The 18807-nt window shown below is 49.0% G+C and overlaps 1 protein-coding gene across 1 annotated transcript in view; it reads right to left on the reverse strand.

The window, feature by feature from the left end:
- Positions 1–18807, reverse strand: part of PTPRN2 (protein tyrosine phosphatase receptor type N2) — a 719533-nt gene that overhangs the window by 18690 nt on the left and 682036 nt on the right. The window contains exon 14 of the mRNA XM_017861671.1: positions 6690–6837. Within this exon, the coding sequence (XP_017717160.1) occupies positions 6690–6837 (148 nt within the window). The remainder of the gene's footprint in view (positions 1–6689; positions 6838–18807) is intronic.

Raw genomic sequence — 18807 nt, forward strand, 5'->3', positions numbered from 1 at the left:
GGAGGAGGGGGAGGATGGGAGGAGGGGAGGACGGGAGGAAGGGGAGGGGGGAAGGAGGGGAAGACGGGAGAAGGGGGAGGATGGGGAGGACGTGGACAGGGGAGGAGGTAGGACGCGGAGGAGGACAGTGGGGGAAGTGGAGGCCGGGAGGAGGGTAAGGACAGGGGAGGAGGGGGAGCACGGTAGAGGAGGAGGACAGAGGAGGAGGGTAGGAGAGGGGAGGGCCAGGGTGGGGCTCAGGGCTGAGGCAGCGTTTAAAGTCTGTGGCCTGTGGCAAGGCTGCAGAACAGGCTGGTCATGTTCCTACAGCGTCGTGGAGACCTGAACACTTCGGGTTCTTGGGAAACGGGGGTTCTGGAAGGGGGAGTTCTGGAAGTGTGCAGGTGAGCTTCTCGTGGGTTTGCAGAGTTCCCTACAGACTCCCACATGGAGAGTCTGTGATTGTTTGGGATGGGAAGGTGGTCACTAAAAGAACAGACTTATTAGGAACCATTCATATCAGGAAAAAAAAGTCAGGGGCAGCTGTTTCAAAATTAAACAGACAAAACAGACACAAAACCCAAAATGCAATAAATGAATCTTGACTGCATCCTGGTGGAAAAAACAACACAGACAACAGATAACAGACTGTTGTAGAGAAAAGGGTGGGAGTCCCTGGGAGTGTGTAATAGCGACACCCCTGTGGGCTGAGCTGTGCCCTAATGCCCCTGCGTGGACACCCCAACCCCCAGGAACATGGAGTGCCGCCATGTTTGGAGACAGGGCCTCCAGAGAGGCGAGCAAGTGATGGTGAGGTCCTGAGGGGGGGCCTAGTGCAATGGGTCTGCTGTCCTTAAACAAAGGGGACCCTTGGTCACAGACAGCACCTGCAAGCCCCAGGTAGGGCAAGCCCCAGGGAAGGCCTCGGACACCGCCAGCCCTGCCACACCTGGACCGCAGCCTCCGGCCTCCAGGACTGTGAGGAAATGCAATTCTGTGGTTTCAGCTGCTCATCTGCTGTCTCCAAAGCCTGGGCAGATGGGCACAGCTGGGTGTTAGAGGGCACTGATGGGTTGTAGTTAATTTTCTTAGTTATAACGGGGCTGTTGCTACCCAGGAGAAGGCCCTTGTGTTTAGGACCTGCAGGCAGGCTAAAGTATGTGGACGGCATGATGCCTGATACTTACTTGAAGTCATCCAGCCAGAAAATAAATGAAGTGCTCTCAGGTCATGCGAATACAGCCAACACCGGGGGGCTGGCAGGGGTGGGTGGTGGGTGTGCAGGTGACGCCAAGCTACCCCTTCCACTTGAGTGTTTAAAACTCTTGTAATAAAAAGTGAGGGAGGAAGTCATGCTAAGCCAGCCACACTTCTGCTCTGGAGAAGAGTCCTGTAGGAGCGGTGTTTGTGGGTTGTGGCTGGGTCTGCGCTGGGGCAGTGTGGGCTGCACTCTCCTGGGAGCTGCTGACCTTGGGCTCCCTAACCTCCTTCAGCCCCAGCTCTGTCCCTGTGTGAATCTGAGGACTGTTTCGAGGATGAAAAGGAGGCGTTTAGCCCTGTGTCTTGCGTGGAAACGTCTGATGAGCTTTTGCCAATGTGCTCGGGGCCTGGGGACGGCTGGGGTGATCCCATCGCATGGCCGGGCCGTGGAACAATCTCAGCCCTGGAACCAGCGCCTGGAAAGTCCCGCGGTGGATCCATGTCGCGGGGGCGGATTGGCTCAGCGCTGGTCCTGCGGAACGTGTTTTTATCAATGACTTGACGATGTGAAAAACATGTTTATAAAACGAGCAGATGGCGCCGAGCTGAGAGGGAGGTGACGCGGTGACTCAGGAATCACAAGCTCTGGAGGCTGAACAAGAATCGGTTACAGGAGATGAACACAAGGCTCGATTCTCCTGTTAAACTTGACTGTCACCAACAGGGGGTGGGGGGCAGGGGGTGCGCGAGGCGCTCGGCTTCACCGAAGACCTTAAGGAAAGACTCTGGATGTTAGTGGGCTCGGCCTCAGGATCAGCCGGCACTGAGATGTGCACCTGGCAGGATGAATGTAACTTATGGTGGATAAAGGGGGAGGCCTGATCCAGGAAGAAGCACACTGTGACCTGGGGCCCCTCTGGAGGGTGGGTCTTCCAGGTCACAGGGAAACAGCACGCCCAGGAGAGGGTAAGCCTGGCTGCTGACACCCCGAAGGCCAGGCTTGCCCCAGACTCTGCGAGACCCTCTCCGCACGAAGATTCTGTAAGTGGAATCGGAAGGAGGATGTGAGAAGGACAGACAGCCATGCCACACCAGGCCAGACATCTTACGAACCTATCAGTTCAGCTTTAAGAAAGAGAGTAAAGAGGATCTAAAATCTGAACTTTGAGCAGCTGAACTGTGTGGAATGTCAGTGCGGCTCCTAATTGACAACCTGCCAGCACTGTTTCTTGGCACCGGAGGTCCTGAAGAGCTCACGGAAGAGCTTGCAGTTCTAGTTCAGAGATGATGCTTTTAGACAACCTTTTCCTTCGAGAAGTAGCCTCATGAGAAGGACCCTGTAGATCTCTTCCCTAAAAAAGAATCTGCAGTCTCTGGTAGAACAGCTGCCCAGAACAGCGTCTGCCTGTGAGGTAGCAAAGAAAAAGGCCCACAGAGAATTTGCTGGGATATTTTCTTTTCAGTACCAACAAACCGACAGCCCTCCCAAATCCTAGGGGCAGAGTTGGCTGGCGCTGAGATCAAAAGGGGTGGAGGGAAGGCAGCCAGGTTGGGAGTCTCTCTCCAGCGACTTTCTTGGCGAGGTGACATATATGCTCAGAACCTTTTTCTATGGAAGGAAAAAGAAAACCTTGGCTTAATCATCAAAGTTAGGAGAATCACCCATGTATTGATCTTTAAAAGCAACTCATGATAATTTTCGGTCACTCAGAAGAAACCAAGGCAAAATATTGCTCTTAGGGGACTCTGCTTAGAGTTTTGGGACAGAAAGAAAACTAAACCAAAGGTTTATTTAGAAAGATATTGTTTTCTGAGTATTCTAAGGAAAGCTATGCTTAGCCAAAGTGCTTCAGCCCTTGTACATGTTTCAAATACTTCTGCAGGAGTTTGTAACGGATATAGATTTTCTCAACACACACACACCATCTCAGGTGTACCCACGACAGCCTATGAGGCCGGCACTGGGGAGTCTGGGCTTCAGCTCCGATGTGCCAGGCTCTAAACCCCAAAGTTCTTGTCTGCCAAGTGAGGGGGTTTATTGTGAGGACCAGAGGTGGCACATTCACAGGCATGGGGGACACTGGCTCACCATGCCCTGGCGATGCCACGGCTAGGATGACGTTCATGCAGCTGCAGCGCAGGGCCAGCGTGGTGACCCTGACTCCTGGGAATGGTGACGCTGTAAGGCAAGGGCCTGGGAGATGCTCATAGCCGCGCCTCTGGCTGTGAGGTGGCTATGATCCTCCAGCAGCAATGCCCTCAGAAGCTGGGAGATGCGAACCCCACATGACTCTCCTCCTCGCTGTCTTCCTGTCCCTGGGCCTTCAGCTCTTCGTTGTCTCTGGCTTGTCTCTCTGCACTGTTTCTCTCTTGTCTCTCTCTCTCTCTCGTTATTCCAACATAGAGGCAAAATACTTTTTTGTTTAGGATATGGCACCAAAATAGTATCATATCCCTGTTCTTAATTTGAAATGCAAACAAGCGAAATGCTGCATAATTATTTTTTAAACATTCAAATAACAGAAAATGCATATTAAGTTCTTTAAATTTCCGAGATAATACAACTAGACCTAGCATGCAAGCATCTCATAATGTGGGTTTCCTTCTCCTTTGGGGGCTCATTCAGATCAGGGTGCATCCAGGAAGTCAGGCGACCGTGTCCATCTCCTGGGTGGAAGAATGACCTGGGGAAGTGCTCCATGGGGAAGACGAGGCAGGAGAGAAGGGAGCGGTGGTCCCAAGGACCCCTTCCACAGACCTGGGAGTGCCCGGTGAGCGTGAGGAAAGGACACGGTGGGAGTGCCAGGTGCAGAGGGAGGACTCGGAGGTTCCATCCGGAACGGAGAATGGCGTGGCCGAGTACTCGGATTTGCTTCCATCCCCGCACAGAGGATAGTGTGCGCCCAGCATGCGGACTCACTTCCATGGTGACACGGAGGACAGCATGGAGCCCAGCTCGAGCGCCACCCACCTGCCATGACAGAGCAGCACGGGCCTTTCCAAGCCACAGAGCCATGGGGAAGCTGGTCCTCCTGGACCGTGTGTGGCTGTTTTGGAGCCAGTTGTGTCCCATGAAGAGCGCAGCGGCCGCAGGTGAGGCAGGAGCGAAGATGAAGGAGGCGGCCATCTCTCCGGGGCCTGGCAACAGCGAGAGCTTTAGCCAAGCCACTGTCCCCCCGAGGACAAGATCTCCTTCCTAAAGGCAAGATGGCCAGGAGTATGGAGAAGAAAGTAGGGAATACAAGTTTGCTCAGAATAAACCTGTGTGTTTATGAAAATATTTCTATCTAGGGTTCTCCCAGGAGGTGAACTTGCCCTTCTCTGTCTTCCCTGGAGGCCTCTCAACCCTGAAGGGCAGCGCTGTGTCTTCACATCCTGACACATGGGTCAGGAGAACCCTGAGAGGAGGTGCAAGCGGCTTCTTTCTGGCTCCAGCGTGAGTCTCAGGAGGCAGGTGTTTCCCCCCTTCACCCATGACCTGGCTCAAAGTGGGCAGGGCCGTCCTGATCCCCACGAGAACATCAGGCGCCCATCCACGTGTGGCTGCCCTGTTGGCGCTGGCTGCTACCTCGAGAGGCTGCCTGTGTCCCATCTGAGCATGGACCACTTCACCATCACTAGGTCCCTCGCCCCTAACCCCCCATCCACACTGCACAGAGCCCAGGTGGCTGCAGGGCACACGGGAGAAGAACCCCATCGCCAGGTCGTTTCTGCCATGCTCTGGGCTGTCTCTGGGGAGGGCGTGCTGTCAGTCTAGTATTTACCATGAAACACCTCACAATCCAAGTAAACGACCAGACACACAGAGACACGTAATGCACGTGTACTGCGTGGCTGTTTACCATGAACCATGTCACCACTCAGGACTCAGCAGGACACCCCCTCACCGCCACCCTCACTTGCCCTACCACACCGGCTTCGCTCCCCACCCTCTCCTCCCCTAGGCTGCTCCTCTCTGAGGACAGTGGCCAGGCCCTCCTTGGTCCATCGTGAGTCCCAGAGCCTGTCTGTAGCCCCCGACACACAGTAGGTGCTTAGTAAATATCTGTTAGTTGGCTGATGGGATGTATTGTATTTTGCTTTTCTTCTAAATATAACATTTATAAATCACAACAGCTTCTGTTTTTAGATCTCTTTAGGGTTAAAACCCTCAGACCTCATAGAAAGTGGTCTGAACACTAAATGGGTAGCAAGAAGCGTGCGCCCACATGGGTGAATGGGATTTTATACAGGTCTGCAATGCCCCAGGTTAGTTTCTGAAGCAAAACAAGATTCCAGCTTCTCTCTGTTCTGACCGGTAACACTTCCTGTGGGCTGGAAGGAGTGGAGGGGCAGCGCCTCTCCCTGGCATGCACCAGGGCTGCCCTGAGGGGCTGTGCTGCTGGGCACAAGGCCAGGTGGTGTCTCAGGGACACCAGTCTGGTCTCTTGACTGGCTCTGAAGGGCTGAGGCAGGGACATAGTGATGGAGAGACGGCCTCGGCTACAGGGGACACTGGTCCTGCCTGCTGCCGTGATGCTGAAAGTGAGTGTGGCCAAGTGGTGCTCTCGAAGTGTGAGCTGACGAAGCTCCCTCTGTTGCATCAGAGACATGGGCGAGGGCCTTGTCTTAGGGTCCTCAGGAGAGTAACCAAGGAACTCGACCCATACTGTCATTTATCATTCATGAATCAACATTGCGAGTATCTACTTCCCTCCGAAACTCTGGTCAGGAACACATCTAGCACCTCCTTCCTCCCGGCGGGTGGGTTTATAACCAAGCAAAGTGCGGAACCTCCCTTGGAACCTGCTGTACACATAGAGGGTGAGTGAGGTGGACGCCAGCGCCGGGCAGCCCTCACCCTCCTCATCCCGTAAGCAACTCAGTGCCTCCTGCACTGCGGGAACACGAGACGGTGTCTCCTCCGCTCCACGCGAGTCACTCGGAGAACTGCTGGCTTACATTTCCATTTTCTAGCTGGGTAGTAGGTGCTCAGTAATGTTTGTGGAAATAGTTGTAAAGTTAAAGACGCTGTAAAAGCGACCACTGTTCATGCTGTGCCTCCGGTGTGCTGGTGCTACGCTAATGACCCCATCTAATCCTTACAGCAGCAATATTTCAAGGACGGCAGCATGACCCCAATTACAGATGTGATGTGGAGGCTCCAAGAGGTTCAGGAACATGTCTCAAGTCACACGGCGACAGAGAACAATAGAGCTGATGCCCACTGGGGTGCAGATGTCCCCAAGCCCATGCTGGAGTAAAGGAAGACACTGGTTCCTTGTTGGTTGGGCTGGGGATGGCATTGCAGAGGGGAGATTCCCATGAGGGCCTTCCCAGAGCGGGCAGGTCTGCTGTAGAGGAGGGGGCGCCGGGAAGGAGGAGGGGAGGGCATTCCAGACCCTGAGGATGGGGCTGTTTCCCCGGCCTGTATTCTGGCCTCCCGCCCCCGGGGCTGGTATGTACAGGTCAGCACGGCCAGTTTCCCCCTCCTGTCACCCTGGCCTCCCGCCCCCGGAGCTGGTACGTACAGGTCAGCACGGCCAGGGAGCGGTTCTTGGGCACGTTCTCCTCCTTCTGGGCCACGAGCGAGCTGTTGGGCTCCGCCTGGTAGGCACACAGCGCCTCCCACTCCTTCTCCAGCCGGTTCTTGTTCTTCAGGTGGTCCTCCATGTAGGACTGAAAGTGAAACACAGGGTCAGGAGTGCTCCTGAGTAGGGAGCCCAGACTGGCAGATGCACAAAAGGCAGCAGAGGCCTTCGCACATGCCACGTGGGCAGTGCCCACCATGCTCACAAGCTTGGGCCGTGCCTGCAATGCGCATAAGCCTGGGCTGTGGTGCGACGTCATTTAGCTAGAAGCTCTCGTTTCCTCCAACGTGTGCTACGGTGCACAATGCATATAACACCATGCGACTGTTAAGTGAAATATGTGCATTGTTATTACACAGATTTTACACGTGTAAATATAACCTCGGGTGTTAGGTATGTGTTTGGGGATCAGTTTACCGCTGAGATGACAACAATTATCATATCCTTTAATTACAGGGACAGGGAGCTCGGACCAAGCGCTTGCTGGGGCCATTCCACGTTCCCATTTCTGCTTGCATAGAAGTCATTTTTCTTAAAACCAACACACTTTTCTGAACCCACTGGGTGTGATGCAGTTCAGAGATCCGGCTGCTTTGATCCGTGCAAAATGCGGAACAGCTTCTAGCATGAAACAAACACAAATGGATGGAAGCAAATATTTTGACCCTTGGCTGTTCCAATCTTAATTTTTCTGGTGCTTGTCAGTGAGCATTACTATGAGCAGATGAGGAAACAAAGGCCTTCTGAAAATCACCCTCCACAAAGACCCCAGTGCCGCCAGCACAGCCTGCTCACTTCTTACTCGTCTGTAGGTTGGGAACTGGCCCTGATTTTAAGGAAAAGCATTTCAAAGGACCAAACCCAGCTGCACTATGGCACCCCAGGAAGTGACAGCCTTGTCTGCTGTCACTCTGCTTGTGGATTTGCAAGGTGCCGCGTGTCATGTGTAGACACAGGTTCCAAGTGTGTCCACACAAGAAAATAAAGCATGTGCATGCACACATTGTCCTTTGCTGCAAAGCGGCCGCGCACTCCACTGTCATGCCCGGGGTTCAAGCCCTTCTCACCTTCCGCCCACCCCCTGACATCCCCTTCGATTGATCCAAGGAGCTGGAATGGTCCCTCCCTGCCCACTGGGCCGGTTCCAGGAGATAGGCGGAGAAAGAGACACGCAGGGAGGGAGGGCTGGACACAGCGAGGCGGGAATCTCAGCTCATTGTGCCGTCTAGTGGAAGTTTTGATCACAGCCAACCTGAACCCATGCAGCAAACACACACCCTGCCGTGCTGGCCCGGCTCACACGGGAGCAGGTGTATCAGGCACGTGTGCTGTTTAGTGCGACTCCCTTGCATCCGGGTGGGCGTGGTGGTGGGGGACAATCGCCTGGCTCAGGGTGGGCACTCTGAGGCCGCCTGTTGGGAGGTCCCAGGTTGTCACTGTCGCCCCCACCATGGCCCTGCTTGAGCTAGTTGCGAAGGGCAGAGGGACTCCAGTGTTGATGAAAGATGCACTGACTGCCCGCTCCATGCAGCAAACGCTTTTCCCATGCCGCGCCTTGAGCCTTGGGAGCACACCCGCGCCAGGAACAGAAACATCAGGGCTGCTCTGAGCCAAAGCGAACGAGTTCGTCCACTCCCGTCACCAGCCCCAACACGCAGGAAGCCTCGGGGTTTCTTGTGCGTTGAAGAAGCACCCCATAGAGATGTCTCGAGTTATGAAATTAGGCAAAATTCAAACGGCTCAATCTAGGAAATGTGAACTACACATTCTTTTGAGACAATCATGATGGAACATCAAATTCATATTTTTGTAACAAAGCTACCCTAATAGGAAAAACATTCTTGGATGATACAATATTTAAGTTTTGTGCAAATACTGACCAGCTCATCTAGCCCAAGTCTGGTGTGTGAGGGAACCTGGGAGGTGGATAGTTATGGTGAAAGAATAGTCCCAGTCTGTTTCTGTAGCTACTTTCCCCAAGGTGGGCTTATGTAGAGTTCTACAAATAGGTAGGTATAAAATGTTTCTGGCAAAATGATTCTGGGTCCTAGCTTTTCTTTGGAAAATGCTCTTTTCATAAAATCCATCACAAACAAATGGGCTTCCTTCAATAAAACATAATGGGTTCTAAAATGATGAACCCTAACAGGTTTAATCCAATTGAAAATATTGTCTGCAAAAGAGGCATTGGATATTATCTTAATTCCTATAAAGTGCAGCTGTTTAAAGTCTCACATTTATCTTAACTTGGGAAGCAAAATTATACTCTAAGTTCTCTTGAATTTCTAAATTTATGGCAAAAATACAAACTGAGCCTGTGTGGCACAAGGTTGGGTGGTAGGAGAGAGGAAGGGGTAGATACTGGCGTGATTTTTTTTTCACAGAGCATAAAGTCATCTGCAGAGGCACTTGACTCTATTAAAACTGAGATAAAGCTGACACCTCTCTGCACACGCCACTCCAGTGGGCTGTTTGTCCCATTCTGCTCATCTCAATTTGATCTGTTCTGTATTCTTCTATCAATATTTTTTATGAAACATCCTTTGTGATATTAAACTGATGAAATATCCCCCAACCACATCTTAGGAGTCTTTTTCCTCGTTCGTGGCTTGTAGATAAGATGCTTTTCATCTGTGAGTCTGTGCGGAAGCCAGGCCTTCATGGCAAAGTAATGTTTTAAACAATGAAAGCAAAACCAAAAGGTACCACGGGAGCTTAGGACAGATGCTCCCCTACTTATGATGGGTTATGGCCCAAGGGTTTCTGAAGTTGAAAGTGCATTGAGGCCGGGCTCGGTAGCTCACGCCTGTAATCCCAGCATTTTGGGAGGCTGAGGTGGGTGGATCACCTGAGGCCAGGAGTTTGAGACCAGCCTGGCCAACATGGTGAAACCTTATCTCTACTAAAAATACAAAAATTAGCCGGGCATGGTGGCGGGCACCTCTAAGCTCAGCTACTCGGGAGGCTGAGGCAGGAGAATCGCTTGAACCTGGGAAGCGGACATTGCAGTGAGCTCACACCATTGCACTCCAGCCTGGGTGACAAGAGTGAAACTCCGTCTCAAAAAAAAAAATGTGCATTGAACACAGGTAACCTACTGAGTGTCACAGCTGAGCCTAGCCTGCCTTACACATGCTCAGAATACCCACCTTCCTCTGCAGCTGGGCAAACCCATCTCACACAGAGCCTACTGAGGATAAAGCGTTGAATATCTTACGTGATTCACTGAACACTGAACTGAACGTGAGTAACAGACTGGTTGCATGGGTACTTGAAGTTCAGTTTCTATTTAATGCGTGTTGCTTCTGCACCACTGTAAAGTCAAACCATCATAAGCTGGGGGCCGTCTGCACTGTGGCATCCTGCATGTGAACGTGAACTCGGACAAGTGTAGCAACTCTACTCAGATGCCTTCTGGAATTATTAGGAAATTAACATGTAATTTAAACAGTATTCGTGGCCTCTCCCCAGTAGTGGGCATTTAGCTATAGGTGTTTTAAAAACTGACATTTAAGCAAACAAATCAGTAAGAAAAAAAAAAATCCAAACAATCCTACCAAAAAGTGGGCTAAGGACACAAATAGACAATTCTCAAAAGAAGATACACAAACGACCAACAGACATATGAAAAAATGCTCAACATCACTAATGAGCAGGGAAATGCAAATCAAAACCACAATGCGATACCACCTTACTCCTGCAAGAATGGCCATAACCAAAACATCAATAAACAGTAGATGTTGGTTTGCAGTGAAGAGGGAACACTTCTACACTGCTGGTGGGAATGTAAACTAGTACAGCCGCTATGGAAAACAATGTGGAGATTCCTTAAAGAACTTAAAGTAGAACTACCATATGATCCAGCAATCCCACTACTGGGTATTTACCTAGAGGAAAAGATGTCATTATACAAAAAATATACTTGCACATGCATGTTTATAGCAGCACAATTCACAATTGCAAAATTGTGGAACAAACCCAAATGCTTATCAATCAATGAGAGGATAAAGAAACTGTGGCATACAATGGAATACTACACAGCCATAAAAAGGAATGATTTAACAGCATTTGCAGTGACCCGGATGAGACTGGAGACTATTCTTCTAAGTAAAGTAACTCAGGAATGGAAAACCAACATCATATGTTCTCCCTGATATGTGGGAGCTAAGTTATGAGGATGCAGAGGCATAAGAATGATACAATGGACTTTGGGGACTTGGGGGAAGGGGAGGGAGGGGCGCAAGGGATAAAAGACAACAAATATGGTGCAGTGTATACTGCTCAGGTGATATGTCACCAAAATCTCACAAATCACCATTAAAGAACGTACTCATGTAACTAAATACCACCTGTACCCCAATAAATGCAAAAAAATCATAAAAAAATAGTGAGCTCAGAAAAAAAAACCCTGACATTTAAATTCTTTTATTTTATAGATGAGTGCATGTGTGAGAGAGTGTGGTGGTGGGAGGGCTTAGTTTCTTAAGGCACTGCAACTTTTGTTACATGAATAGCACATGTAGAAAAGAACAGAAAATGAAGATAAGCAGAATGGAAACAAAGGCAGCGAATAACCCCAGGGCCCACAGCAAACTGTAAGGCAACCTTTTCCCCCAGGGCTGAGTACCTTCATTTCAGCTTTGGACATCCTCAAGAGAATAGAATTTACTTCTTTAAAGTGAAAAAATGCTGAGATGAGGCTCACATCTTACAGAGAAGGAAACCAAGGCCTAGAGAAGGTTAGCAATTGGTCCACAGCCCCCAGCAGCCAGTGGTGGCACCAAAGCCTGGGCCTGGCCTCTGAAATGCCCTGTGGATTTTCTCCTGGCCCATCACTGCAGCCTTCTTGATGATCTTCTTACCATCACCTCCCCTTTCCAGTTGCTTGTCCCTGAACAACCATGTTGGCGTTTCTGGTGCAAAATATAACCTATTTAAAAAGTTACGAAGGGTGACTAGACTAGCACTGTCCTTTGTCTGAATTTCCTTTTACTAAGCTGATACTTTCTATCCCATTAGACTGCTTCTCAGCCTTTGCCCCCTCTCTGCCACCATCCTTCTCTACATTTTGTGCTGATTTTTCTGTAATGAACCAACCCAGACTTCAAGGTGCGGTTCAGACACCACTTCCTCCTCCAGGAGTCCGGTCAGGACATGCCCATTACCTACCCCATCCCGTGATCTTTCTTTCCTACAACTCGCCCCCCACATCAAACAGTTACTGCTTCAAACATATGTATCTATGGCATTCGTCACATTCTGCCTGGTGCTTTAACTGGGGGCTTCAAGTTCTGATTCTTCTCATGAGATTAATTTTTTTAGGGCAGGGACTGTGTTTCGGTTGCTTAGCACAGTCAGCAGGGACTCAGCTAATATCTGTGGAATAATAATGCATAACCTGGAAATCTCTACAAGTGATTTCTATTATAGGTAAACATTTTATTTTGATGATGGGCATCCAAAACACTGCCTTTGAATCTTCTGAAACTTGGAAGAACTTCCCCAAAATGGAGCATAAGGAACTTGGAATGTTTTACTACACATTCCCTTGCTGCCATCTTCCTCTCTGGGGTTGCCCAGCAAACATCATTGTAACTCATGACGGACAGGTGTCAGCTCACTGACTGTTTCTGTAATAACCTGAACCTAACAGCAGTTGTATAAATTTGGAAGGGCAACAGTTCAGAGAGCTCTTCTCTACAACTCTTCCCCTTTTTTTTTACATCTCCCTCATTCTCCACGGTCCAGGTCCCAGGTCGGGTGCTCCATCTCCCCTGGAGCCTTCTCAGTGGCCTCCAGGCACCAGCATGCACTGCACCTGCAGCTGGGTCTCCTCCGTGGCGTGAGCTCCTGGTGGTCAGGGATCCCTTTTCACTCCGCATCCCACTTCACACAGCTCCTTGCTCTGGGCTCTCTGTCAGTGCCTCTGAGTTGAAGCTTTATGAGGAAAGCTCCAGAATGAGCCGAGAGAGGCTGACCGGGGGAGTGAGCCAGTAAAGGCGAGACTGCACCACAATGCGTGCTCACGTCAGGAAATCCATGAAGAGTGAAAACAGGGAGCGAAGAATTGGTGCTGAATTTCAGTTGATGCAAGCTGAAGTGCTTAGGGATGTTGGATTTGCTGTTGGTTCCCTGATTCTTAGAGAGTGTTTGGAGGCGTGTCTTTCATCTTTTAGAGCTGCTTGCTCTATAATTTTGGGTTTTGAAGGGCTCTTGGCTGGGAGAACTCAGTCTGACATTTTCATATTTTTAAACTCCATTAAGGGAATTTTACTTAAGCTGTTTCTAGATAAGCCCTGAGTGAAAAGGTATCTCCAACCTTCTCAAATTCTCATACTTCCTGAGGGCCTAGACATGATGTGCTTGTGGAAGAGTGAATTCCTACATCAAACCATTCATGGAGAAAGCCACGGGGACTCAGGAAGTGGGTTTCCCAAGGGTGTTGCCAACATCCACTGACGTAGATCCTGGAGCACGTGACATCCACACCACAGCAGCCAAAGATGTGGCGGCATTCTTTTTCATGTTCTCACCCTTTGAGAATGACACCATTAGAGCTCACACAATCTCCTTTGTTAGAGATACGAATTCAATCTAAGGTTTCCTCTGTCATCCTCCTCTCGTTTCTGAATCCACCCTGCCAGTCCCTGTCTCATATCGTTTTCCAGTTCACCCTATGAGACCATTTAGAGTTGGAGCATTAAGGACAGTCCCTGGGTCACAAGACTGGGTGCTGCTAGACGGTTTTTGAAGGAAATAGTCTCCATGTGTCAGGCAAACCAACTGGCTTCCACATTTAATGGAATCGTTTTACACAGAATCCCAACATTTGTGTAACAAAAGTGTGATTCCATGAACGCTTTGATCGAGAACGTGTTCGCAATGTATTAACACAGCCCAAATGTCGTTGGCACTGTTTTCCGGTCAAATGATCAACACCTTGAGGTCAAGGGGGTGATGTCTAGGAACATGGAGCACAGACAGTCCAGAACACAACAGGGTCTGTTAACAACTGCAAGAGCACCTTCTCTTCAGGAGAGGAACCGCACCTGTCACTCGCAAAGGTGAACATGGAAAGGAGCTTCTGCAGAACAGGAACCCACATGAACACAGTGGGAAGGTACTAGACTTCGTGCTGACAGAGTTCTTAACAGTCTGATACACAGAACAGTGTGGGTCCCTCCCACGGCTGCTTTTTGGCGTGGACCCTTCCAGCAAGTCATGCTGTCTCATTGAGCCCCATGGGTGTGCCCCTTCATAACCTGGGAATCACAGCTCACTGGGGACAGCCAGAGTCTCTGTTCCCAAGGAGGTTTTGAGGGATGATGAGCGAATATGGGAGACACAGTTGAAGGGGTGTGCCCTGGGGATGGGGTGCTGGAGAGTCTCAGTGTTTCAGCAGAGGAAGAGGGTCCTGGAAAGACTCTTCACTTCCCTCCCACGCTCTGTGGCTCCACCGCGTTTCTGGGGACACTCTTATCCTTTTGTTTAAGGAAATACAACATGATGAGCCACCTCAAGTACCAGCAATTGAGCGCCGCGTGAATGTGCACCTAGGGCTGACCTCAGGGACACCGTCAGGGGGCTGCACTGTCACCCCTGGCAGGGCAGAGCCACCACTGCTGACACCATCAGAGAGCAAACAACAAGCATGGCTCCAGCGTTCTGCTGCCGCCAGGGACAGCGGATTCCCAGCAAGCGTGCAGCTCTGTCCCTGCTGAAAGCTGATGTGAGCAGCGCTTCCTTCTGCGCTTGTGTTTCCGTGCCTCCCTGCGGACGTCAAGCATGGTCCAGAGCCACTCCTGTCTGCTCTCTTCTGTTCACTTCTTTTTTGAAGAGGGAAATATTTCATGGCCTGTCTTCAGGAGGGGAAATACTAGGAAATGCCTGTTTAAGAGACTATGTGAAACTGAACTTCTAGTTCACAAGGACAATTTCTCCACTGGGAAGAGAACACCAGCATCCCGTGTGCATCTGACGCAGGACCCGGCGTTCACATCACATCCTGAGACTGTTGCATGGCACCTTACTGGTGTCGACATCGAGGGTCGGTTTCCAGGAGTTAATCATCCCATTTACTGAAAATAAGAATTATATTTCACCACACGCAGCAAGCCAGCACTGGGTGGGAACAGGCGTTCAACTGCGGTGTTCATGGGGAAAGCACACAGCAGCCTGTGCTGTGGGCCACGCTCGTCTTCCTGTTGGCACCAGGAGGAAGTGCAGCTGCCACCTCTGAGTACCGGGGTAGTGCATCTGGAGACTTGTAAAGGGTCCAAATGTGGTTCCATGTGAATCCCATCCACAGGCACTGGGATCGTGGATCAGCCAATACCAACTCACCTGTTCCTGCAGACCCTGCTGCCAAAGACACTCGTAGAACCCATGGGGAGGCAGAAGAAAGGCTGGAGCAGGCCAGTGCTATTTCAGCTCCATTCAAAGTCACAGAAATTAGGTTATTTTGGCATCTATCTGTTGGCTGTAACAATGAAGGAGTGAGATACTGAGAGGTGCAGATGATTTATTATTATTATTAAAAATAATAATGAGAATAAACTCCCCATGCAATACTAAAACTCCTAAAGATGGTGTACCATTTAAAAATGATCAAAAGCTGGTCCACCTGGCATTATTTCACATCAATCAAACCACTCGTGCAGTGGAAAATGAGTCCCCACGGATGACTGGAGACGCCCATCATCACTCCGTGGGTCTTTGGATATGGGACAAGTGGAAACTGTCCTGGTGAAACTTCGTGACTACAACAATGCTGCCAGCCCTGGAGACTTCTTCCCACTGTAGACAAGGCGTGTTGAGGAAAGCTGGGCTTTGGGGAACCCAGTCATTAATGGGAAGGCTGTACTTCTCTTTTCTACATGGGCGCCTGTGGCAGCACAATGCCCTTTAATTTACTGAACATTACAATCAAACCTTTTGTTAAAATGAAGAATAGAATCCCTTTACATTTTCCTTCCTTGTGACGAGACCACAGGTTTGTGTTTTGAAGTCACAAGTTAGAATAATGCTTTTAAAAGCAAGGACTAAGCTGCTTCCACTGCCATTTGGAGAAATGATGACCTTTTCTTTCTTTAAAAATAAACATGGTCACCTGTCTTCATTAATACATGAAAGGAAAATGTTCATGTTAAAATTTTGAATTCCATAAGTAAGACATTTGAATTCCAAGCAAAACTGTGAAAAGACGAAAGGAGAAGTTCAATGAGCTTGATTGTCTTGGCTCAGCACACACAGCTATGGTGGCTTCGGGAGCAGCGGACGCTTGATGGAAAGGTATTTTATTGTCTGTAGATTGCTGCATCTGACATATTTTAAATATTATTTGTTAATATTATGCAGCAGGAATGTTAAAATATTTAAAATTAGAAATTCAAAGTAATACATGTAAACACAAAGAAGAACATAATGGTTAAAGGATCAGAAGATGGTTTCACTATTTCTTAGTTTAAGAAAGCTCTTCTTGAAACAGGAATCCTGAACCATATGACCATATTCAACTTGCCATCTGACTCTTAGAAAGCAATGCCCACAACGTGAGGTGGCGTGGAGTGAACCGGCTTCTTCACCATCCCGCTCCTCTAACACGCCGTCTGCCCGTCATGGTACCACCTTTGACTCGCCACGGAATTGCGGGTCTTACTCAGCAGCTGTACAAGGCATTGTTCCGGCTCTCCAAACAAGGAACTGAAGATGCAGGGCAGATAGGCACACGTTACCACAAAGCACAGGCCCACGGCAGCCAACTCGAAGTGCGCCTGCACACCAAGCTGGAGCTTGCTTGGGAGAAGCAAACACACGGTTTTGGAATTCAGCCTCTGGGTTATCTGTACAAAGCCAAAAAGAAGTAGAAATGGGAGCCGTGGAATTAACAAGAGTGCACGAAAGACCACTCATGGGGTCTGCTCGCTTTTGATCACATTTTAAAAATTGCTTTCGTGAAAGCTTGTTTGTAAGGAGGAAGAATTCCCACACATATCTGCAGTACGTCACATGCTTCCCTTACCCCAGGGAATGGGAAGTGGTCCACACAGATGAAACTGGCAAAAGTCTCCTCCTGTGGGCACCACAGCTGGCTTTCCTGATGGATGTGAATTAATGCCACTTATTCCAACCTCTTTCTCTGAGAGTTTTTTCTCCAGCTGACCTATTCCGAGGACCACCTAGAATCTCTGGCAAGCCCAGAGACCCTTGAAAACTGTTCTCCCTGTGTCTTAATGTGACTTAGAAATCCACTTCCATTCTTTGCCTTGTTACCAGTCAAACTGTGGAGTAACAGAAAATTATAAGCCATTAAGGTAGTGGAGACAAGTTCAAATACTTCGAAATGGAATCTTCCGGAGAAAGTCCCCCACTGGCATGCAGTTTGGGTGGAGAAGGTGAAGTAGCAGCGACAGGAACAAAGCATAGAAGGGGAAACAATGTGTGGTGTGTGTTGGTTTTGAGACCGGGAATGCTACTGAATTTTCTGCTTTATTTAAAACTTTTTCATCACTGAAAAATAAAATACACTCACTGAGAATTAAGAATGCCCTCACTTTGGGAGGCCGAGGCAGGCGGATCATGAGGTCCGGAGATCGAGAACATTCTGGCTAACACAGTGAAATCCCGTCACTACTAAAAACACAAAAGATTAGCCGGGTGTGGTGGTGGGCGCTTGTAGTCCCAGCTACTCAGGAGGCTGAGGCGGGAGAATGGTGTGAACCCGGGAGGCGGAGCTTGCAGTGAGCGGAGATTGCACCACTGCACTCCAGCCTGGGCGACAGAGCAAGACGCTGCCAAAAACAAAACAAAACAAAAAAAAATGCCCTTCAGATAAGGCTCTCAAGAAAATGACGTGCTTTTTTCAAAGTCTTGTTAGAAAAACACTGTAAGAGGACAGATTCCTTGCCTCTAATAGAAGCACTGGGACGTGATCACAGACCTTATGTACTTTTGGAAGAGCAAAGGGAAAGGAAGGTTAACTCTTTGCAAAGTGGTATGTTAAGAGGACATGAAAACTGGCTCCATCTCAATTGAGCAGAAGCTTCAATAAGTGTATTTTTATTATAGTTTGGCTTTTGGTGTTCCAAATTGATAACAAAGTCCAGAGTTGTAAGACATCACACTGGTAAATGAGTTCTTACACAACGCCTGGGTGCCCTGCAGGGTACTTCCTGGAGTCCGCAGCCGACCCAGTCCCTGTGCCACCTTTAGAAGGACTACACAAAGACCTGCGATGCGTGGAAAGGTGGCCTGCTGCACCGATGCCCCGCGATCCTCGATTTCAGTTTATGACTTCCACTAAACTTCTGCTACACATTTACAGAAAAATATGACAACTTGATCAAGACTTAACAACAAAAACCCCAATGGAAGATGTTAATAATGAACACATTCTGTTCTAGAAATGTTCTAATTAATAAACTTAAAAAGATAAGTAATTTTTTCCTTACCACCTACTCTTATTAAATAGGGGAAAGTCTTGTTCTTTCATACGATTGATGGATTGTTTTACGCTGGGCATTTTTTAGCAAGATATCATATTAGGGAGTGTGCGTAGGAGGGGGTAACAGGGGTCACCTGCAGAAAGACTAAGAAAGAAGCTGTGTAATAATGGGGATGATGACAGAGGCACCACTTTGTATTTCAGGCTGTCATTCTCAGAGAAGTGCAAAGAATTTTAAATGAACAATTTTATGAATCTTATTATCTTATTTAACATCCTAAAAAATTAAGGTTATGTGAACATAGGTAAAATACGAAGATGAATGCTTATAAGCAATGGAAAATAATTCAGAGAATTATACTATGTTTTCCATAAATGTACAGCTATTAATATTTAAATTTAGGGCAAAAGAGGTCTGCTTGGCTTTCTAAGTGAAACGTGAATGCCTCATCTGGTTTTGGGACGGAGGGCTACGAGCTGCTGTCATTTCAGTCGGATTCCTGCCGATGGTGGAATAGTGCAGATGTGGTGGTCTAGTCATCTGTCCCTTCGGTCACCCAGTTTGATTAAGCATGTCCTATAAGCCAGGGATGGCCTAGGTTCGGGGGCACAGTA

The sequence above is a fragment of the Rhinopithecus bieti genome, unplaced genomic scaffold, assembly GCF_001698545.2.
Source record: "Rhinopithecus bieti isolate Rb0 unplaced genomic scaffold, ASM169854v2 scaffold_60909, whole genome shotgun sequence".
In the NCBI taxonomy this organism is placed as follows: Eukaryota; Metazoa; Chordata; class Mammalia; order Primates; family Cercopithecidae; genus Rhinopithecus; species Rhinopithecus bieti.